At 53.7% G+C, this 22,117-nt stretch overlaps 2 protein-coding genes and 1 pseudogene across 2 annotated transcripts; 2 read left to right on the top strand and 1 right to left on the bottom strand.

Moving 5' to 3' along the window:
• The first annotated feature begins 1,110 nt into the window (after positions 1–1,110).
• Positions 1,111–4,312, top strand: PDXP (pyridoxal phosphatase). Its single transcript, XM_014571459.3, has 2 exons — positions 1,111–1,740; positions 2,759–4,312. Exons 1-2 carry the CDS (start codon positions 1,146–1,148, stop codon positions 3,082–3,084), a joined length of 921 nt encoding a protein of 306 aa, XP_014426945.3. The 5' UTR covers positions 1,111–1,145; the 3' UTR covers positions 3,085–4,312.
• Positions 4,313–13,809: 9,497 nt separating this feature from the next.
• Positions 13,810–18,712, top strand: LGALS1 (galectin 1). Its single transcript, XM_006118926.5, has 4 exons — positions 13,810–13,958; positions 16,013–16,092; positions 17,463–17,634; positions 18,492–18,712. The coding sequence occupies exons 1-4, from the start codon at positions 13,950–13,952 to the stop codon at positions 18,636–18,638; spliced, it is 408 nt and encodes a 135-aa protein (XP_006118988.3). The 5' UTR covers positions 13,810–13,949; the 3' UTR covers positions 18,639–18,712.
• On the bottom strand, positions 17,798–17,916 carry LOC149525606 (5S ribosomal RNA; annotated as a pseudogene).
• Positions 18,713–22,117: the final 3,405 nt, after the last annotated feature.

Here is a 22,117-nt window from a genome sequence, read left to right as displayed (position 1 = left end):
GGGCAGCTTGGGTGCTATTAGACATCATTGGTTAGAACTGATAGATGGCTAATGAGGGCCAGTCTCAGTCTCCCGTGACCTCACATGCTCTACTAGCAGGTTTCTTCCTAGCTCTCTGGCAACACCCTCCAAAGAGCAGTGGTTTCCTGCCTGCTGCTTTCATTACGGGCCCTGCCCAGGGAACTGCACCGTTTAGCCTGGGTTTTGGCACAGGGATGCCCCTGGCCACGCACAAGCAGCCACCCCTGCAGGAGCGTCTCTATCCGCCAACACATCCAGCTACTCGCCTGGCCCCTCTCCTGCAGCGCTGCGCACCCTGTGCTGCGGCGGGGCTGTTTGTACAGCGCCGGGCACAGAGGTGCGCGCGCCCTGCTGCGTTCGGGGCGGGGCCAGGCGCCGTGCAGACCGCCCCGCCCCCTGCGCCCAGACCTCTGTGCTGCGGCGGGCCGTTCTACCCGCCTGCCAATCATCTCTTTTTGCCCCGCCCCTCCATTTCTCGGCGCGTATTAAACAGACCTTTGTGCCTGTCGCTCTTTTGGTCCCGCCCCGTTCATTTCTACGAGTATCTCATTGGTCATTCGAAGCCCCTCCCCGGTAACCGTCAATCTAACCATGCTCCAGCTCCCGCGCATTTTACACTATGGGATAGGCTACTGCGTCTGCCACTCTTGTCTAGCCCCGCAGTCCGCGTATTACCTGCTATTTGAGAGGAGCGTGGCCCGCCTCCCTACAGCTGTCTCCCCCTGTGATAGGCTATGCCGGCTTTGGTTCTTTTCGGTTTCTGGTTCAGAGCCGCGTCCCTGCGGGCAGCCGCTGATTGGTTTAAAACACCTATCAATCCTTCCGAACCTTTCATCTCATTGGTTCTTGAGGACACTCAACCACAACCCCTCTGTATAGGCGGGGCGAGTTCTCCCTTCCCCATCAAACCATTTCCGCCCTATTCATTGGCTTCACCCCGTCTCGTGGGCGGGCTGTCGCATTGGTCCATCACGCTTCCTCCCGCCCCACCCGCCGGCGGTGATTGGACGGCGTTGGCCCAGCCCCTTGCAGCGGGGGCGGGCCGCGGGGGCTGCCCATCAGGCCGGGCTGGCGCGCTGATTGGCGGTGAGGTCGGTGAGGTCACTCCCGCGGGAGAAAGCGGCATGGCGGCCTGCAGGCGGCTGAGCGGGGCGAGCGCGCGGGAGGTGCTGGGCCCGGCGCAGGGGCTGCTGTTCGATTGTGACGGGGTGCTGTGGGCCGGCGAGCGGGCGGTGCCCGGCGCGCCCGAGCTGCTGGAGCGGCTGAGCCGCTGCGGGAAGGCCGCCTTCTTCGTCAGCAACAACAGCCGGCGCTCGGTCTCCGAGCTGCAGCGGCGCTTCAGCCGCCTGGGCTTCCGCGGCGTGCGGGACGAGCAGGTCTTCAGCTCCGCGCTCTGCTCCGCGCTCTACCTGCGCCAGCGCCTGCTGGGGGGCGGCGGCGGCGGCGAGGCCAGCCCCGGGCCCGGCCGGGTCTTCGTGCTGGGCGGGGAGGGGCTGCGCGGGGAGCTGCGGGAGGCCGGGCTGCGCCTGGCCGGGGAGGGCGACCCGGGCGCCGGGAAGGACGAGCCGCCGGTGCGCGCCGTGCTGGTGGGCTACGATGATCAGTTCACCTTCGCCAAGCTGTCCGAGGCCTGCGGCTACCTGCGCGACCCACAGTGCCTGCTGGTGGCCACCGACCCCGACCCCTGGCACCCGCTCAGCGACGGGCAGCGCACCCCGGGTGAGGGGCCGCGATCTCCACCTGGGGAGGAGTCTGTGGGCCGCAGGAATACGGAGTAGGGGCCCCGAGAAACTCAGGCCTGTCCCCTGCAGGGGTTAGGCATCACCACCCTGGGAACCTCTGCCACCCGCCTGGGCAGTTCTGCTTCTCTTGCCACCCTGGAGGGGGCCTAAGTCCTAGGGTGCACTTCTAGTGGTTACCCTTAATCTCTGTGGCTAGACCTTTGGGTCAGGAGGGGGGTGTCTATGGTGGGGAGGTCATGTTGCACAATGCCACCTATCCCACTGGAAACTACAGAGAGTTTTAATTCACTTCCCACAGCCAGTGGTTGGATTGACCTAGGGACTTACAGGTGAGGGGGTCATGCCCCATCCCCAGGAGCCTCTTCAGAGGATGATGACTGACAGTGGCGTTCCTTCTGTTTATCTAGAAAAAAACAAATCTAATCCTTGAACTTCACTGAATCGCAAGTAGTTATTGTTATGGGGGTAGTGCCTAGAAAACTTGTTTTGTGAACCAAAACTCCATGGTGCTACAACAGGGGTAGGGCTCCCCCCAGCATTGGGGAGCTTGTGCTGGAGCACACACTCTAGTAGGTGTGCAAGGGAAATGGGGGAGTGTCATTCTCCTTCTCAGTCACTGTCCTTTTGGGGGGGGGGGGGGGGGGTATTTTCTCACTTGTATGTGGCCCATGACTGATTTTTCTATAGGTCAGAGGCCTCCAACCCAAAAAAAGTTCCTCACCCTGTGCTAGGGGTGCACAAATCCAACAAAAAGATGGTGCCGGGCCCTGACATTAAGGGCCCATCTCATATAAGAGTGATGGGGTACCCCTTAAAAGGGCAGGATGGAGACCTTTGCATTCTGCTGACTGGCAGGGATGCTAACTACCTTTCTGTCGTTGGATAACAAACATTTCTTCAGCGTTTCTCCCTTCTGTCTGCTGGCTTAGTCCCATAGTAGATGACTTGTAAAAATCTCATGTTGATTTGTGAATGCCTGTTTCTCTCCTTCCCAGGGACAGGGAGTCTCACGGCTGCAGTGGAAACTGCCTCAGGGCGCAAGGCAGTGGTTGTGGGGAAGCCGAACACATATATGTTCGACTGCATTGTAGAGCGCTTTGGTGTGGATCCTTCCCGCACCCTCATGGTGGGAGATCGGCTGGAGACAGATATCCTTTTCGGCAAGAACTGTGGACTTGCCACGGTCCTGACCCTGACTGGCGTGTCCCGCCTGGAGGAGGCACAGGCTTACATGGCTAGCGAGAGCCCTGCTGCAAAGGACCTGGTGCCCAACTACTATGTGGACAGCATTGCAGACTTGATACCAGGCCTGGATGAGTAAGAGGTGGGGTGGAGCAGGGGATTCCCTATCCTAGTCCAGATCTCCACCCATTCCCATTCTTCTCCCCCTTCTTCTCAATTCTTGGCTCTAACCAGTCCAATGTGCATTCATTTATGTTGCGGGGGCCAAGGTATGAGTAGTTGTCTTTCTTCCTTTATATTGCCAAGAACTGAACTTGCCTGAGCAAATCATTCCCCTTCAGTTAAATCTGCTACCACTGACTAAAGGAGAACTGGAAGCCCTTGTACTAAAGGCCAGTTGGGGGCATGTGCAAGCCAAACCACTGTCTGTTTGCTCCCCCTCCCTCAATGAGCGAGGGCAGGCTGTCTTATTTTTCTTCTGTATATAACCAATGGCGGCCTTTTACTGCTATGCCCTCCACTCTTTTGTTTGTTTCTGAGCTGTGGCTCTTGTGCTCCCCATGGTGCCTGCTGTTTCCAAGCAGAAATGGGCCAATGAGTCCTTGCCAGGGGTGTAGTCGCTGCTGTTGTCTCCCTGACCCATTCCATGCCAGTGGCCAAGGTCCCTGCCTGGGCCCCAGAAGGCATTGGGAGAGCATCCACAGCTTGCTTTGACTCAAAGACTGGTGCCCACAGAGGAGGCATGTAGCTCCCCTGCCCTGAAGGCAAGGATTGTCTCTTATCCTGATTTATCTAATAACGCTGACACGTCCATCTCCTGTAACTGAGTTTAGCATCTTAGGCGAGGGGAGAGAAACAGTCCCAGCAACTCTGCCCTAATGATCCAGGCCTGCTGTAACTATTACAGCCCACCTCTGTTGAGAACACTCTCCACATACCCTTTCCTGTGCGTGGAGGAAAGTGTAGGGAAAAGGCTCTTCTAGCCAGACCAGTGAAATGCATCAGTAATGAACTGTGTAGCTTTTGCCTGTGACTGATGGGTTGTGATCTCACTACTGCAGTGGGAAAGGGATCCATGTCCCTACCTCACTGCTGTCGTGTGGCTGTGTGCGGAATAGCATTGGTATTGTCAGTACTGTGAACATGCCACAGCCCCGGAAATCATTCCTTGCTGCTTTCTCTTTTTACAGTTTTATTTATGAATTAACTTATTTATGGAAGTGTTTGTATAAATTATTGCTGATTGGCTGTGCCGGGGGTGAGGACAGCACCTTTGGGCCTCACTCACCGCTTCTGTCCCGTGTTGTTGTGGTTCTTTGACACTCATCATTTTTCAGTATATAATAAAGTGCAAGCGTGAGCTGGAATTGGCTGTCTTCATTCCCCTATCTCTGATGGGTGGAGGCACGGGAGGGAGAAAAACATGACTGAAATTAGGTGGTCTTGGTCAAGTTTTTAGCTGTCGAGCTGTTGGTCCTACCCCCTTTAAAGACTGAATGCACTGCAATAGGAATGCCTTTCTTTAAGCTGAGGGATGAGGTGTATTGGAAGCTTATGTTGCCCAGCATGCTTATGAAGGAATCCAGTTGGTGGGACTGTCTGGCATCTTTAGTAGCACTGCACAGATGCTAAGTGTCTGGATTAGGCTTGGTTGGCTTGCATCCGAGGATGGCTATAAAAATGCAACCCAACTTGAATGGACTGTCTGTGTGATTCCACTGCCCATTTCCTTCCCATTTAGTAGTAAGAGTGATGTCCTGGCCACAGACCTTCAGGGCTTTAGCTCAGAAGCATGACTGCTAGCCTTGTGTCTGTAGCAACTCCTGATCTCCCAATTGTTCTTGTCTCTTGTGTGCTGAGGGGTAAGATTAAGAGTGTGTGACTGGAAAGCAATGGTTCTCAATATATTTGTCATTGTGGGCTGTGTAAAAAAACTCTCGGGCTGCGTCGAGACTGGCATGATTTTGCGCAAATGCTCTTAAGTTTTTGCATTAAAAGTATTTGCGCATGAGAGCGTCTATACTGGCATGTGCCTTTGCGCAAAAACATTTGTGCCAGTGTAGACGCGCTTTTGCGCAAGAGAGCTCCCATGGCCATTTTAGCCATCGGGTTTTCTTGCGCAAGAAATTAACGTGGCTGTCTAGACTGGCCCTCTTGCGCAAGAATACTTGAGCAAGAGGGCTTATCTGAGTATAAGCTCAAGAATCACTGATTTTTATACATTACAAAGTCAGTGTTCTTGTGCAAATACGGGCACTGTAGACAGGTGGCAAGATTTTTGCGCAAAATCATGCCAGTCTAGACGCAGCCTCTCTGTTATGTGGGCTGTAGCCACACATTGTAAATCCTACCTGTATAGCCCTGAGGCTGTCACAAGGGCCACAGCTGTATGCTGAGTGGGCTGCAAACCACTGATCTGAAGGAGAGACTTAAAGCACCTTTGGAATGAAACATTTCACACTTTTCATCTACTCTAAATCTCAAGCACTGAAGAGGACATGAACTTTGAACCCTTGTGTCTCCCCGGCCTCATCAGCAAGGCATCCTGAACAGTGCTGTTATAGGATGCTACACCTCTTGAGTGGATAACCAGGTGTCTGGCATTCAGCCTGCACTCTGCTTAGCCCTGCAGTCCCAAGGCACCTGGCCCTTAGTGTGAAGCTTCTCATTGCAAATACGGTGAGGCTCTGTGTGGGGTTGCTGGATCACCAGCACATTTCCAGCTAATTTTGATTCACCAAGCAACCTCATTCTGGGAGTGGGAGCTGCTGAGGTGATGGGCTGTAGCCAGGTATCTCCAGTTAGCCTTGTATCCCTTTCCTGGGGCTCAATGGGAGGGCTTTCCAGTCAGTCACCCAGCCCCAGGCAATGGCAGCAGCACTGTTGATGAACCCTTGAGGGACCATCAGGGCAGGGATGTGTGGTGGGGAGGAAGAAATAAGTGATGAAGTACAGTATCAGAGGGGTAGCCGTGTTAGTCTGAATCTGCAAGAGCGGCGAGGAGTCCTGTGCCACCTTATAGACTAACAGAAGTGTTGGAGCATAAGCTTTCGTGGGCAAAGACCCACTTCGTCAGATGCATCTTTGCCCACGAAAGCTTATGCTCCAACACTTCAGTTAGTCTATAAGGTGCCACAGGACTCCTTGCCGCTGATGAAGTACAGGTGCTCTGAGGCATTCAACTCCCAGGTTCAGTGCTGTTTATCTGGCACCATCTTTCTGTACAGACTAAGAATGACTGCTGGACATTGGTCTCTTCTGTTCTGCTGTCACAAAGACAGTTCTATGGGCACATGGAAGAATTACTTTTCAGCAGTGAAATGGGATGATGGCTTTGGTCTAGCTGCTGGTAGGACTGGTACTTCTGGGTGCTAAGCAGCCCTCTTGGGGGTAGACTTTGCAGCAAAGCTACTCCTTTCTCTGGAAGGGCAGTTCCATATCCCAGAGGGTGGGGTATGTGTAGGATGCTTCCCCTGTTCTGGTGCAGGGGAAGACTGACAGGTGGCACAGCCTCTCGTGTTGCCGTGTCCTGGTCTAAGGAGAATGATGTAGCCATGGGCATTGCAGCCTTTCCACTATTGAAGGAGGAAAGGGATTCTTTATACCAAAATATGGCATCTGTGACAACTGTCATTGTGATGGGGTGTCATTTGCAATCTACAAGCACCCTCCTGCTGTGGCCCCAAAGGAGAGACTGTGCTAAAGAGCCCAGCATGCTCCCCTGGCTCAGTGGGAGCTGTGCATGCAGAGATGGGGAGCCTCAGATGGCTTCCCACTGACAAACCCTCCTTTGGCTAACTGAAGGGGGAGGGTGGATGAGGCCCTGAGGGAGTTGCATCACATCTCAAAAGGGGTGGGGCATAGAAAGATAAGGGTCCTTGGGCCTCATGCACCCTGTACTTGGCTCTCAGTGCAGAGAGCTCACTCTGTGTTTGCACTGGGACTGTGGTGGAAATAGGAATGGGGAGTGGTGTTAGCAAGGCTAATGCGTTCGCCACCAGCCTCAGCACTTTCAATTCTTAAGTACAAAGTGCACTGTCGCTTTAACCCTGCCTTTAAGCACACAGCACAGAGTAATAGGAAATGTTATTTTAAATCGACCCGCAGCTTCCCCCTGGGGAAAGGCAGAGAGGAGGCGGGAGCTTGCATGAGCAACAGCACTAAGTGCACTGCTGCAAGGCAGACAGCTGCTACCTGTAAGAGTGCGGTAGAGTTACTGGACTAGGGGGAAGAAGATGGGGCGCTCAAGCAAGTTCACAACAAGCCCCACACACTCGTGGTTCCTGATACTCTCACTGGTGGTTCCTGAAGGCCAGTCTCAGCAGAAAGGCTAGAGTGGAAGAGGGCGTTTCCAGCTTGGAGCCCTAGTCATGCACCAGACCCACCCTGTGCAGGGGGCTAGAGATGGCTTCTACAGGTGATGGGAGGAAGAAGCTTGCAACCCTGCTGTTTTGTTCGATCTCTGCTGTCTACGTGGGGTGATCATCCCATTTTTACCAGGACAGCCCCTTGTTTAAGGCCTCCTCCAGCTGTCCCAACTTTTTTTTTTTAAGGACACATTGTCCCCTGTTTCCCTTGCAGGGGGGAGTAGCCGCTCAGGACTTCAGCGGTTGGTGCCCCAAGCACCAGCAGCTCTGCTGCCCTCCCTGCATGCTGCAGTGCTGAACTTCATCTCTCCAGCTGCACAAGGTGGGTGGGGAGCCACCGCACTTGGAGAGTCAGCAGCTGGAATCCCCCATGCACTGGTGCCTCCTCCCTTGCCCTCTCCAGGGCTGAATCCCTGAGTACCAGCAGCTCCCTCCCAGCGTGGGGCTAGGGTTGCCAGATCGTTTCAACAAAACTACCAGACACACTTGACATTACATCACAATCTGCATTGCATCTGATTTGGAAAATACCGGACATTTCTCTTTTCTCAATTTGGTTCCTGAACAGAAAACTCAAATACTGGACTGTCCAGTTCCAAACTGGACACCTGGCAACCTTCTGTGGGGCTGCAGCCCTGAGCACCGGCAGCTCCTGTCCCCCCCACTGCAGGACTGATGCCCTCAGTTTTGGCGGCTTTCCCCCACTCCAGGCTAAAGCCCCCAGAGCCAGTAGGCCCCCCTTTTGGTGTTCTGTATTCCATCTAGGGAAATATGGTCACCCTATCTCTACATAAAGAACTGAAGTCCCTGCCCCATGTTTCCCTCAGCCAAAACAAAATGGGCCAGATTTACAAATAGGAAAAACAGAGAGAGCCAATGGCCTAATCCATGGGTTCCCAAATTTGGGGTGTGTGTCCCTGGGGGGGGGGGGGCACAAGGTGACCCAGTCCCCCCCCCCAAGTTTTGCTACGATTTTTGTTTTTCAGACCAGGTCTGTTCCTTTTTCTTTTTTTTCCCCTCATGTTTTGCTGCCATTGGGGGTGAGGGGGGCCTTAGGGTTTCTCAAAAACTGCTGTAGGAAGATTCTCCACCCTGCAAACGCAGCTGCTTTGCCACCCAGTGCTCATGTGGCTTATCAGCTGTTGTTGATCTTAAAAGCGTCCTGCAGTTGCTAAAGATTGCACAGAAATTAGATGACACGAGATAAGGTCCCAGTTTGCTGTTCTGTGTGGGTGCAGCTACCCACCTCTTTCCTGCAGTATGCACGCATGCCCCTGCCACACCCCCAGTTTAACCAAAGCAGATGCAGAGCTGCCTTCTGGCTTTGGCACCCTTACAATAGCCCAGTCTACAGGTGAGCCTGTGGCAATGTTCCCGCTAATCCTTTCCATCCATGTGCAGAATAAATGTTTATGTGCACCCAAGCATGTGTAAATGTGCCCCAACAGTAGAAACACAAAACCTAGCTGTGGGCGCTCTGCTAATCACCTGTACGGCATTGGAATTTCCCCTGAGCAGCCACAGAAGCGCCCAGCTTACAGGGAACACTGGCCTATGGCTGTATTCACCCTTTTAATCCTGTGTGGTGCCTAGGGAGCTTGTGGAGTCTCCATCGCCGGAGATATTTAAGAGCAAGTTAGCTAGACATCTATCAGGGATGATCTAGACAGTCCTGGGTCCTACCATGAGTGCAGGGGGCTGGACTCGATGACCTCCCGAGGTCCCTTCCAGTTCTAGTATTCTATGATTCTATGATTCTGCCATGCCCCATCCATATGTATGTATTAAACTGCAACCCTGAGCTGGCCTTCTTTGGCTGCCACTGGTTCAGCAGGTTGGACTGGAGAACTGCTGTCAGGACAGGAATGAGCTGCAGTGTTCATGTTCTAGGGAGACGTGTCCATTGGTTGGTGCTACCTGGCCCCCTCATGAACGTTCCTACCTCCAAAGCCCAGGGCAGACTGGAGCAGGAACTCTCTGCTCATCCCAAAAGATGGTTCCTTCGCAGCCAGGCTGAAGAGCATGGTGGAGGGTGGGCTAAGATTGCACTGGCCCTGCTTATGCTGGCACTCGGCAGTACCTTTGACAAAGGTGGAGTTGGCTGTAGACTCCGGAGAAGGCAGGCTTGGTATGGGTTTGCCCAGCGCTTAGGGAACACAGCTGCCTGAGAGGTAGGCAGCCTTCCCCGCTGGTCTCTCCCAAGTGCCGAGTTGTCTCTCCCATGTGCTGAGGATGTGCCGTTGCTGAGGAAGAAGCAGGGGCTGTGTGTAGACTGGCATGATTTTCCGGAAATGCTTTTAACAGAAAAGTTTTCCATCAAAAGCATTTTCAGAAAAGAGCATCTAGATTGGCACGGACACTTTTGCGCAAAAGCACTTTTTGTAGAAAAGCGTCCGTGGCCAATCTAGACGCGCTTTTCTGCAAAAAAGCCCCAATCGCCATTTTTTGCGATCGGGGCTTTTTTGCGGAAAACAAATCTCTGCTGTCTACACTGGCCCTTTTGCAGAAAAATTTTGTGCAAAAGGGTCTTTTGCCTGAACGGGAGCAGCATAGTATTTCCACAAGAAGCACTGATTTCTTACAGTAGGAAGTCAGTGCTTTGTGGAAATTCAAGCGGCCAGTGTAGACAGCTGGCAAGTTTTTCCGGAAAAGCGGCTGATTTTTCCGGAAAAAATGGCTAGTCTAGACACAGCCAGGGTGTTTTACAGGACAGTGGGAGATGATTGTGACAACAGCTGGACAGATGGATGTTCAGCTCCTTTCCATCTGCAGCCCACCCCAAAGGGAGTGAAGGGCCCCACGCTGTTCTTCTGGGCTAGGGGCTGCTGTGGAGGCAGATGGGGAGTGTCATCACTTTCCAGGAACACCCTCCCTTGGGCAGATGGAAAGAGGGTGGCATGCAGCTCTTCTGGCCACAGGGCGGGACCCACATGGGGGTAGGCGAGAGAGGTAAAACCACATAGCCCTTCCAAGAATAAGCAAATGGGCACGGCTGGAATGTTGGTTAACTAAATGGGGCTGACTAGGTGGCAGTGGGGATGGGTGGGAGACACACACGAGGTATCCAATGTCCAGGAACCTGTGTGCAGCTAGTTCTTGTGCAGCCGCTGCCTCCCTCCAGCAGCCCTGCCGTGCCCCTCCCAGGATAGAGCAGTGCACAGTCCAGCTGTTGAGCAGCAGGGTCCTGACATTTCCATGTGGAAAGGGAGGCTTTTGAGTCGCCATGAAAATGAGACACAAATCAGCCCCCTGCCCCTGGGAAGTGGCACATCCCAGGAGAGAGGCATTTTCAAGAGCCCGTCCTTGCCATCAACTCTGCCTTGGGGGCGGGAAGGGCTCTCGTCCCAGGGCTGACTAGGAAGGGGACGGCTCACCCTCTCCTCTTTCCTTTCCTTCCGCTCTCCCAAACACACTGGTCCTCCCAGGCCAGGGCGGGGGTGGCACCCTGGAGCCAGAGGCCATTACTAGGCAGGCCTGTCTTTTGCTGACACTATGGCAACGCGTGTGTGGCGGGTCAGGCTTGTGCAGCCTCACTGAATCAGGCCCATTCTCTGCCCAGCCACGCTGGGGAAACAAGGCCCCTCTCCCTTTGATTCGCTCTGAACACTGCTTCTATTATTGAGTCTGGCTAATTGTATCCGGGCGCAGAGTCAAGCCGGCTCTCCTGCAGATGGTAATTCAATTTCTATGGACAGTCATTTTCGGATGAGTCACCCCAGGCCCGGAGATGCAGCCAGAGCCTGACTTTTATCACAGGCATCTGCTGAAGGTTCTGCTGTTTGACTGGGCAAGGCTGTGGGGAAGGGGTGTGGAGGGGTGGGGGTCAGCAAAGAGGAGCCCTGCAACTGAATGAGAAAGGCAACAGCATTCCCAGCCTTGTGGCCCAGGAATAGCTGATTCTTTCAGGGTTGGGGGGGGGTGTCTTCTCTATCCCTGCAGCATATCTGATGCCCCCCTTCCCTTCCCAGCACCCACACCTGTGCAGATCTCAGCCAGTGCACTGCCGCCCTGACTTGCAGCAGCCCCAGCCCTCTACCCAGGTGCCTCTCTCCTACACTACAATACTTCCTGCTGCAGCAGTCTTGCCCTGCACCGTGCCACAGCTCTGCCCACGCACCCGCTTCCTGGCCTGCAGCCCCTTCTGCTCGACTAGGTGGCGGTGGGAGGCACACGCAATGAATCTAATGTCCAGCAACCTGTGTGCAGCTAGTTCTTGTGCAGCAGCTGCCTCCCTCCAGCAGCCCTGCCGTGCCCCTTCCAGGACAGAGCAGTGCACAGTCCAGCTGTTGAGCAGTGGGGCCCTGCCGTTTCCATGTGGAAAGGGAGGCTTTTGAGTTGCGGTGAAAATGAGACACAAATCAGTCCCCTGCCCCTGGGAAGTGCTGAGTTCTCCCTCCCAGCTCTGTTGCGGAGCCTCAGTCCTGAGCAGCACTACCCAAGGAAGCAAATGATATTTTATCCTTGTGCTGGGGATGGGAGCCATCATGGGGCTTTCCAGACCCCTGTACACAGTACATGAGGGCATGGAGGGCCCCTCAGAGAGCACGTGGGCGCATTTCAGTTGTGGGATGTGTGGAGGAGCCTGAGCCTGCCTTGTGATTGAGAAACAAAAAAAAACAAGCTCAGCCATAAGCCACAAGAGCAGCAGCTTGGCCCGCTGCCTGGATTCTCTCTGTTCTTCAGATTTAATTATAGTCGAGCCGTTTTACAATGAAGCAACTTTTTCCAGAGCAGCCCTTTCTCTCCACAATGAATCACCCTCACATGGACCAAACACGATGTGGTAAGTAACGTACAGAACTCATGGGTATGGTCCATTGGGACTGACTGGGCACAATGCTCCCCTGCCCGGCTACCCAGGGGTGGATCTGAATTCAGGACAGATCTCCACAAGCAGAAAGCTTTGCCCCCCTCTCCCCAGAAGGGCTGTGGGCATGTGCGAGGAAGACAAATGAGATGGAGTCACTTGCCTCCCAGCTGTTACACCTCTCTGTCCTGCGCAGCTCGACAGGCAGCTCCATGGATCTGGGATGTAGCAGGTGGCGAGCTGGCCAGCAGTGGGGTGTGCACTGCTGGCTACAGTGTCAGGAGCTGAGAATGGAGGTTGGCTCCCGTGGATCCTGCCCCAATCTTCTATGAACAGGCAGAGATGCTCCCATTTCACTTTGAGTGGGCTACTTCTAATACCCCATTGTCACGTTACTGAATTTGAGGGAAGCAGCCAGATCACTGCCGCACCCACAGGTGGGGGTGTTGGCCCCAGAAATGGTATAAAAGGGGGCCATGTGGGGTGTTGAATAGAAGCTCACTGTCTGCTAATCCTGTGTATGCTGTTCATGTGATTGTATAATGTTTGTGTGTGAAATTATAAGCATATACTTTGTATGGATACTGAATATTTCCCTGCATGTGGTCGAGCATTGGGCAGAGCCCGGCCTATGGACATGCTAATTAGCGAGGCCCTGTGGGACAATGGGACTCTATGGGCCAAGGACAAACCTAAAGAATGAGGGCTGACACCTGAGGGCTGCCAGCAGGGAACACAGAGATTGGCTGCTGGCCAGGTGACCTGCTGCAGCCAAGAAGAGGCCAGGAAGGATGTATAAAGAGGCCATGTGGTCAACGCCATCTTGTTCTTCAGCTCAGCACTTCATCCCAGAGGCAGCAATGCAGGGATTGAAGAGCCAGAAAGAACTGTGGACCCATCCTGATCCTAGGATGTGCAACAAGGACTTTTAAACCAGCAGCTGTAACATCTCTGCTAGAGCCTGCATCGAGAACTGGGAGATTCGATGCATGTAATGTACTATTCCTTTAACAACCTTACTCTCATGCTTTTCTTTCTTGTGGTAATAAACCTTTAGTTGTTAGATGCTAAAGGATTGGCCCAGCGTGATTTGTGGGTAAGGTCCAGAGGGTAAATTGACCAGGGATCTGTGGCTGGTTTCTTGGAACCGGACAGAACTTGTTCGGGGTAGGTAGGATTGGGTGCTAGGACCCCCCACCTGTGTATGAGGCCCGGGGCCATCAGGGGCACGGATGTTGCTGGGGTGTCAGAGGGGTTTTGCTCGTGAGGCTTTAGGCAGGCAGCTGAAGCGTTCTATGGGACTGGTTTGTGGCCTGTTTGGAGAGGTCACTAGTCTGGGGGCTGTAAGGAGCCCCGGATATGAGCAATTCACCCTGAGCAGGCGCCCTCGGCTGTGCCCAGACACGGCCCGGTCCGTCACACCCATGCACTGCATTGGCTATCTGGAATGAAGGGTCTAGCCCTGCCATACCAATTCTTATTCCATTGAACAGCTGGGATTTTTTGTTTAAAAATCTTGGATCTTTGTCTCATCCTAAAACTATTTTCCACCGGTTCTGCAACCACTGGATCTGGATCTGACTCAACTCCAGTGAGTGGCTGGCTGCTTGGGAAAGGTGGAGTTTAGCATCCAGGGACTGCAGAGAAAGCTCTGCCCTCCTAGTTTTTTTGGAGAGTGTGAGCTATCTTCAAAAGTCCAGCCCCTGATTGGCTGAAAAAGGGGGTGACTCATCAGCTGCCCATTTAAAGGCATGCGAGCCACAGCTCCCTGCCCACATCTGTCTGTCTGATCTCAGCAGCTGGAGAGAGAGTTAGAAGAGGAGCAGCATCATGTCTTGTGTGAGTGAAGGGGGAGGCTTGTGTGTGGGGTGTTGGCTGCCTGGTGAAATCAGTGGAGTCTTGCATAGTGATGGCTGCTGGCAACTGGAGGGAGTCAGGCGAGGAGGGCTTGGCTTTGCTGGGGGTTGTCTGTGCTGCCCTGCAAGGGTGGTGGCTGTGTTTTGTGAAGTGGGATGTGCTGTCCCCTTTTAATGTCCTGTCATTCTAGAGGAGGGTGGGTAGTGAGACTTTGAGATCTGATCTCATCTGAGAGCAGTGGGGTCTGTCTCTCCCTGCTCTTCTCAAGGGGAAAGCCCCCTGGGTTTCGGGGTGGGTATTTTGTGTGTGGGAGGGGGGAGAATAGTTTGTAATTGCTTCAATGCCAAAATGACTCTTCCTTTAGCAACCTTCCCCTTGCCATCCACAGCTGGCTCTTTCTGAACATCTGTGCCCAGAATAGCTGGCCTTGCTACTTCCTTGTGGCTTGAAGCAGCTTTCAGAAAGTTTGATTTTTAACCTATTGAGGGAGAAGGGACCAGTGCGGTGGAGTTGCGGCTGGGAGTGGCTGAAAGGAAGCGGCTTAAAGGTGTTAATACCAATGGGCTGCTGCACTTACTGTTCTTCCCCTCTCCTACCAGTTGTACTGGGGTGTGGGGTGGGATGACGAGGAGATACCCACCCATCCACTCTCTCTCCTCTTCCCTGGAGTGATGGAAGGAGAATGGCTTTAGCTGGTGCAGCCTACATGCATAGATTATGCTCTAGGATTCTGTTCCAGCTAGTTGGTGGTGCGTGCTCCTTGCCTGCTGGGGACAAAGAGGGGTGCATGGGTGGGTCGCTGCCTGAGGATGCTGGAAGTTACAAAATGAGTCCATGGGTAGGAGGCCAGGGAGCGGGTAAAACGTCTGAGCCCTGGTGAAAGCTCCTCCCAGTCCTAGTCTGAACCCTGTGGCACAGCTGGAAGATGGGGTTCTGGAAAGGGTGTGGCCATGACCAGTGCTCTCTGTCATCTGAGCACTTAGGCGGCCACCAAGAAGAGATTCAGGTGCTGCCCAGCTAATTAGCAGAGCACCCACAGCCAGCAGCATGTGTTTCTACTGGTGGTGCACATCTGCATGTGCCTTGGTGCATGTAAGAAAATTTATCGCGCATGTGGATGGTAAAAATTAGAGGGAACACTGGACATAACTCTTCTGCTGAGGCTCTGGTCTTCTTCCGCCTGCTTCCCTAGTGGTCCGAGGAGGAAGGGCAGTTCTAAGAAGCCGTAGGCTGGTAAAAAGTTGCTGATCTGGGAGCACTGGGAAACTGGGTGTGGCAGAGGGGTTCTGACCACAAAGCAGAGCCAGCTCAGTCGGCAGTTACCTCAGGTAGAGCCCTTGCGGGAAGCAGCCTGCAAAATGAGTTTAGTTACATGTGCTCCCTCAGTCCTAACTCAGGCTGCAACGAGGCGCCTGTCAATATCTTTGGAATCACTTGGGGTATGCAGACGCCACCATATAGACAACTTCCCCGTACAAACGCACACTTCAGAGTAGCTCTCCTGGGGGCAAAAGCCTCAGGCAGGACTCTGCTTATATCAAACCAAAGGAGCTTCTGCTCCAAGGCAGCGGGGCTGTACATGAAGATGCTGGGCGTGGCTGAGGCTGTCTTGCGTCTGGGGCATGAAGGCTGGCTTAGATTTCAGGAGCAATTTAGGACTCATTCATGGTGATAGAAGGAAGCCGGGTGGAGAAAGATTTCCCCACGTAGAATAAATTAGTTTCGGTAGGGGAACAGTTGCTATGTGGGGGAGCAGTGACTGCCCCATCCATTCTAGGTCACTCCTTTGGGGCACAGTCTTTTGCACTCCTCCTCAGGTGTACGTGGCAGTAGGTTCGGTCTCACAGCCTGAAGTGATGTCAGCACCTTCCCCCATCCCCACCTAACAGCGCTTGACCCCCTCCCCGCAAAAATCTGAGTCTCTCACTCCCGCATCTCTGCCACATTTCCTGCCACAGCCTGGGTGGGGCACTTGAGGGGAACAGCTCATGGAGCCGAACCCCTGAGGCTAACATGTCTGTCTCTGGATTCCTCAGGGACTAGTTTGTACCAATATAGGTCTCAAGGCCGGAAAGCGCGTTGGTGTGAAGGGTGAAATCTCTGCAGGTGCCAAGAGGTAAGTCATGCCAGGGCAGGGGAGGGTATGTGGAGAGGATTGTAGGGAACATGGCAGGACCTTCCTGACGGTGTGTGGAGAGAAGGATTTCCCCTTGCTGGAGGAGAGGGGAGTGCCCTTGAAAGGGTTAATGTCTGAGAAAGTACTTTGCAGTGAGTCACTTCCCCCCTGTGCTCCTGCCAACGGATAAGTAGAACCAGATGCTAAGTCCACCAGTCCCTTCTCTGGTAGTGGCCACGTCTCCTGTAGTGCAGAGGGGCTTTTGGCTGGAGGAGAATCAATGGATCTGCCACGGGCAGACGTAGTCATGGTAGAGTTGGTGCCTGGACCTGCCCATGGGGTCTCTACATAGCAAAATAACCCCCCCTCCCCATAAACATTGCAGTGGTAAGTCTCAGAGGCTGGATCTCCATGCTCGGGCTTGTGCTTAATGCTTAGGAAACCCACTCCCCTCCCCAGGCTTCAGAGCTTGAGCTCTAGCCCAAGCTAGACTATCTACACGGCTGTCTCTTAGCACCGTAGCATGAGCCCAGTCACTAGACCCAGGCTCTGAGACTCTCTGCTGTGGGGACAGACTCCCTGAGGACCTCTCATCCCTTCAGCACATCTGGCCACCAAAACCTAGCGAGGCTGGGTCCCCTTTGTGTGTGGTTGGCACTGCGGGGGTTTCCTGCCTTGTGGGAGGGGAGTTTGGCTCCTGTGCTGGGAACAGACCTGCATGTCAAGGGAGCAACATGCCCCAACTCTTCCCACTCCCTATTAAATATGATAGCATCAGTGCACAGCCTTCTGGGCCTCTTGTCCTAACACAGTACGTTCTTGTCCTCGTGACTGCGGGGCCGCGAGGGAGGGCGGGCATTGTAAGGTGGAACAGCTCTTCCTCTGGAAGATCTCCTGGGATGAGAGGTGCTTATTACTGACTTGTTAATTGTTTCAACCGCCTCAGGTGGAAGGTGGCAGCAACAAGTAACTGATTAGGACAAGAAGGGAAGAATGTAGCACCCAGTTGAAACCCCAGGCGAACTTCACGGTGCCGAATGCAACTCTCCAAGCTAGTCAGGGCTACTTCTCCTCTTCTAAAAATTGCTGTGGATCCAAGTAACCAGTGCGTCTGTCACTAGCCAAAAGGAAGCACCTTGCTGCAGAGGAAAGAACACCTTCTATTGACTCCCCAGTTCCTCCTGCAGAACCCCAGGGCTTTCTTGAGGGCTTAGGGCTGCTATACAAACTCTGGAGCTGGTCATATTGAAGTGAACCACAGGCCCTAGAAGTAAGACCACAGGCCCTAGAAGTAAGAGCATATGGTGCTGCCATGGTCTAGGACGCTATGCGGAAGGCTGCCCGTGTCACACTCATTTCTTCTCTTTCAGCTTCGTGCTGAACTTAGGGAAGGACCCATCCAGCATCGTGTTGCACTTCAACGCACGTTTTGATGTTCATGGGGATGTGAGGACCATCGTATGCAACTCCAAGGACAAAGGAGAGTGGGGTGCAGAGCAGAGGGAGTCAGCCTTCCCCTTCCAGGAGGGTTCCCAGGTGGAGGTGAGGCCTGGAATGACTTGGGTTTGGGTGGTGTCCCTGTTCATGGGAGACTCTCTCAACTGTGTCCCTGAAAGGAAGGATTCAAGTGTATTAAACAGAAGGGGCTCAGTCCAGCCTGGACAGGAGACCACAGCCATCTCCCATATACCCATGCTGGTTAGGCTGCCTACGGCACCTGGGGTTCCCAGGGGGTCACCCATCCAAGTACTAGCCAGGCCCGGGACGGTTTACCTTCCGAGATCGGACGAGATCGGGGGCGTTCGATCCGGTATGGCCGTACCCTGCTGGTTAGGCAGTCCTGCCAACCAAAAGCAGCTACTCCAGCTCCAATCTCTAGGGGTATGTCTACACTACCCCGCTAGTTCGAACTAGCGGGGTAATGTAGGCATACCGCAATTGCAAATGAAGCCTGGGATTTGAATTTCCCGGGCTTCATTTGCATAAGCGGGGCGCCGCCATTTTTAAATCCCCGCTCGTTCGAACCCCGTGCAGCGCGGCTACACGCGGCACGAACTAGGTAGTTCGAACTACCTCATTCCACGAGGAGTAACGGTAGTTCGAACTAGGAAGCCTAGTTCGAACTACCTAGTTCGTGCCCTGTGTAGCCGCGCAGCACGGGGTTCGAACGAGCGGGGATTTAAAAATGGCGGCGCCCCGCTTATGCAAATGAAGCCCGGGAAATTCAAATCCCGGGCTTCATTTGCAATTGCGGTATGCCTACATTACCCTCCTATTTCGAAATAGGAGGGTAGTGTAGACATACCCTAGCTTGAAGACCCTGCTACCTGAGCAGGGCAGGAAAAGAAGGGCTTCTAGCAGACCATGGTAGATGTGTACTCTGTATTCCTCCCTTGCAGATCTTCATCACTCACGACATGAGTAATCTAACTATTGATTTGCCAAACCACCACCAGTTCAAGTTCCCTAACCGGTTGGGTCTCAAGACCATCGACTACATGAATGCAGAAGGTGACTTCACAATCAAATCTGTCCACTTGGAATAACTCCCCACTCCTTGCTCCCCAAAGGGATATTTAAAAGGAAACTCAATAAACACCTTTGAGTTTGGTCTACTAAACCTAGCAACTAGCTTTCTCTGTGTCTGCCGCCTTTTCCCACAGCCCTACACCTCCTTTCCTGGGTCTGTCGCGTCCTTCTGTCAGATTTGGTGTCTGATGGCACCTTGTGTATCGCAGTGGGACTGAGCCAGCTCTTGGCTTGTGTTCAATAGCCTCTCTCAGGGAACACTGGAGGGAGGACTTCCTGAAGGATAATGTGACCAAAATATCAATAACAGAAAATACTTCTATATCAGTGTGGTTGTGCCTGGCACTATTTAGCTTATTGCACTAAATGTTTTTACCTCAGGATTTAGCTCCACACTCCTTGTGACTGAAAGGCGCCTCGTAAATGTGTCTAGTCCCTGACCCAACACATCACTAAACACTGAAGAGCTGCTGCTCAAAAGGCTGGAATCACATAACAGGGGCTGCTACCATGTCAACAGTGAATGTAGCCAGAGATGCAGGAGTGGGATGTGCTGGTTGTCTGGCTTCTACCTACACGGGACAGCGGGTATGTTAGGCAGGGGAAGGCATTATCTTCCCAAACCCCTAGCCTGGCCCCACCTATACTCTGCCCCCAGAATGCCTACTGTAAGCATACTGGAGTATTGCTGCACCCAAGCGCCCACTCTCCCTGTACTCTAGGGGTGAGGTCACGCACCACCCTCCCTCCTGTGGTGCTGGGGGGGGGCTTGGCTTATGACACTTAAGGCTTTTACACACTATCACTTATGCCAATAGAACTGTTGCTCACGGGCAGAGGAGCTGACAGCCACACTGGGCCCCTCACCAAGGTGGGGGGGGGGGGGCTCTGAACTCCCAGAAGGGGTGGAGCCTCAGGCGGAAGGGGCGGGGTCCAGGGAAGTCAGCCCTTGCACCACTCAACCTCCCCAGGCAGCCCTAAGAGCTGCCCTGAACATGGCACTCTTTGAATCAGTAGGCCTCAGAGGCAACTACCCCCTTTGCACCATCTCCCCCTTCATTGGCAGGCATGCTCAAAGGTGTGATTAAGCCACCCCCCACCCCAAGTGACATACATTACACCCACCTAAGAGCTGGTGTGAACAGCGCAATGTTGGCAGGAGAGCGTCTCCTGTTACTATAGCTACAGTCTCTTGCAGAGGTGTTTTATGATGCTGACGAGAGCGCTCTCTTTGGCTAGAGTCTGCTCCAGGCACGTGATGGGTGTAGTCCAGCCCTCAGGTGCTTGCAGAATAACAACTATGGAGGTGAGAGCAGAGGTTGGGGCAATCTTGCTCATGCACAAACCCTTCAGACAGCAGGTGGTAGGTCGGGGGCAATAGGGGCCAAAAGTGTGTGTTCTGAATGGGTCTTATAGATGCCACAAAACCGTCTTTGTGCTGCTTTTCTCTTTTCTGAAAGGTAATGCAGTGTGCTGGCTAGGCTACAGCCTGATACTTCTATCCCTGCCCAGGCCCTCCCCTTCCCTCGCCCCACAGCAAAATTATACCGCGCTGTCAGCACCGAGTGTGAGCCAAACGCCTACTCCCAGCTGCTGACAGTCAGAAGCTGCTGCCTCTTGCAAGGCACGTAACTTGTGCTTTTGTTCTCCTTCCCTGGTAATGTGCCAGTGACTCCGCGTGCCTCTTTCCAGCTCGTCCTGGGGTGCGGAGACTCTCACCACTCCCCACTCCATCCATCTTGGGCATGTGATGAGGCATGTTACATGCACATGGTACATTCCTCCCCCTGCTGTGGGAAAGCCAGCCCACGGTACTGAGCTAGGCCCTGCCTTCCACCATGGTGCTACCCCCGCCTGCTGGATTTGTGCTGCCCCAGGAGCAAGGGCTGGCCACAGGGGAACATGGACAAGCTTCTCTCTCAAAATATCTAAGTGAGGGAGAAGCCAGGGATTCTGTCCCCCTATTCATGCTAAACAGGGCCAGACTAAGGCGAGGCAAGGCCCACCCCTGTGCCATCACAATGGCTCTATTGGGGGTTTCAGTGGCAGGAACCACCAACAAGAAAACTGTCTGCTGACTGGGCTAGCAAGGGGCCTGTTCTTTGGGCCAGGAAGGCTTCACTCTGTGGTGTCCAACACATGAGCTGCTAGCTACACATGGCTAGTTGGCCCATTGAGAGGGGCTAGTTGGCTTAAACAATGTGGCTATTTGGCTGGTTGAGTGTGGCTAGTTCGCTATAGCACTGGTTGGACACCACGACCCTAGACGATCACTCCCTGATGTCAGGTAGACAGATATACTCAGGAAGAGGTAAGACAGTCTTCTCCGCCTGTTTGAGCTGGACTCTATCAGCACAGGGTGTCTCTCGCCCTGTCTCTGAAGGGGTGTTGGTGGTGAGGCGCTCTTCTTTCCTATGGCTGTCCTGAGGGTTGTACAAACACACACCCTACCAAAGCAGCAGGGAGTTCAGTCCCTCCCCACTAAGATGAATGGGAGCTGCCCATGCTTCCCCTCATCCTTGTTTCAAGCCATCTCACGCAAACTTCATGGCACTGGTCATGCTTGGAGCACCATGTTCTCTTTAATGAAAGCTGAGATTTTAGTGCTGCCACATGTCCTCAGGAGTCAGGCCCCTTCCTCCAGCCTGAATGCTAAATTGGGAGGAAATGACTCTGTAGTTCAATCCCACCAGAGCCTGCAATGGCTGATTGTTAGCCAGAGCGCACTAGGGCTCAGGTTGTTGCCAGAATGGACAGAGCAGGCTTCCCTGCTTGGGGCCACTAATAGGGTCTGTGGCCCTCTTTGGAAGCAGGGGCTGGGCCTCTCGCTTGCTACACCTGCTCACTTTATGGTGAGAGGTAGAGCCCTGAAAATCCACCAAGATCCACCTTCTATCCATGGATACCCACAGCCCATTTTTGTGGCTACGGATGTGAATACAAATTTTGTATCTGCGCAGAGCTCTAGTGAGCGGCCATTGTCTGCAGGGGAAGTGCAGGGTTGCATTCCCTCTCTCCCATCAGCAGGGGCCCAAGTAAGGACCCAGGACAGGAACCATTAGAGATGTCATAGTGGAGTCAATTAACCGATAAGCAAAAGCGTATATGTTAATGCTATAGACTACATGCATTTCCTCCCCCCACTCCTTGCCAGTACATTTTTAGCAGGCTGGCCAGCAGTCCAGCTCAGCTCTGGTTTGCAACGGGTCTGGGACCTACCCCTGCTGTGGCTCTGCATTTAAAGTGTAGTAGGAGTCAGGTGGGCAGGCAGCCTGGCTCAATTCCCTCTCGTACTGGGTCTGGGAGCTCAAGCCCCCTCAGACAGGAGCTGCTGCCAACCGGCGCCGCTGCCTCTTTATCAGAGGCATCAGCACAGGGCGACAGGCAGCTGGTCCACAGCGGGAGCGGGTTTTTAAACTGGTCCCCCCTTCCGGACCAGCTCCCACCTGATGCTGAGTGGCAGGGGCTCCGTGAGAGTGAGGTTGGAGCGCACTGG

This window comes from Pelodiscus sinensis, chromosome 1 (genome assembly GCF_052426305.1).
Source record: "Pelodiscus sinensis isolate ZL-2025 chromosome 1, ASM5242630v1, whole genome shotgun sequence".
NCBI lineage: Eukaryota > Metazoa > Chordata > Testudines > Trionychidae > Pelodiscus > Pelodiscus sinensis.
The sequence above is the reverse complement of the archived record's forward strand: the minus strand, read 5'-3'. Positions and strand labels throughout refer to the sequence as shown.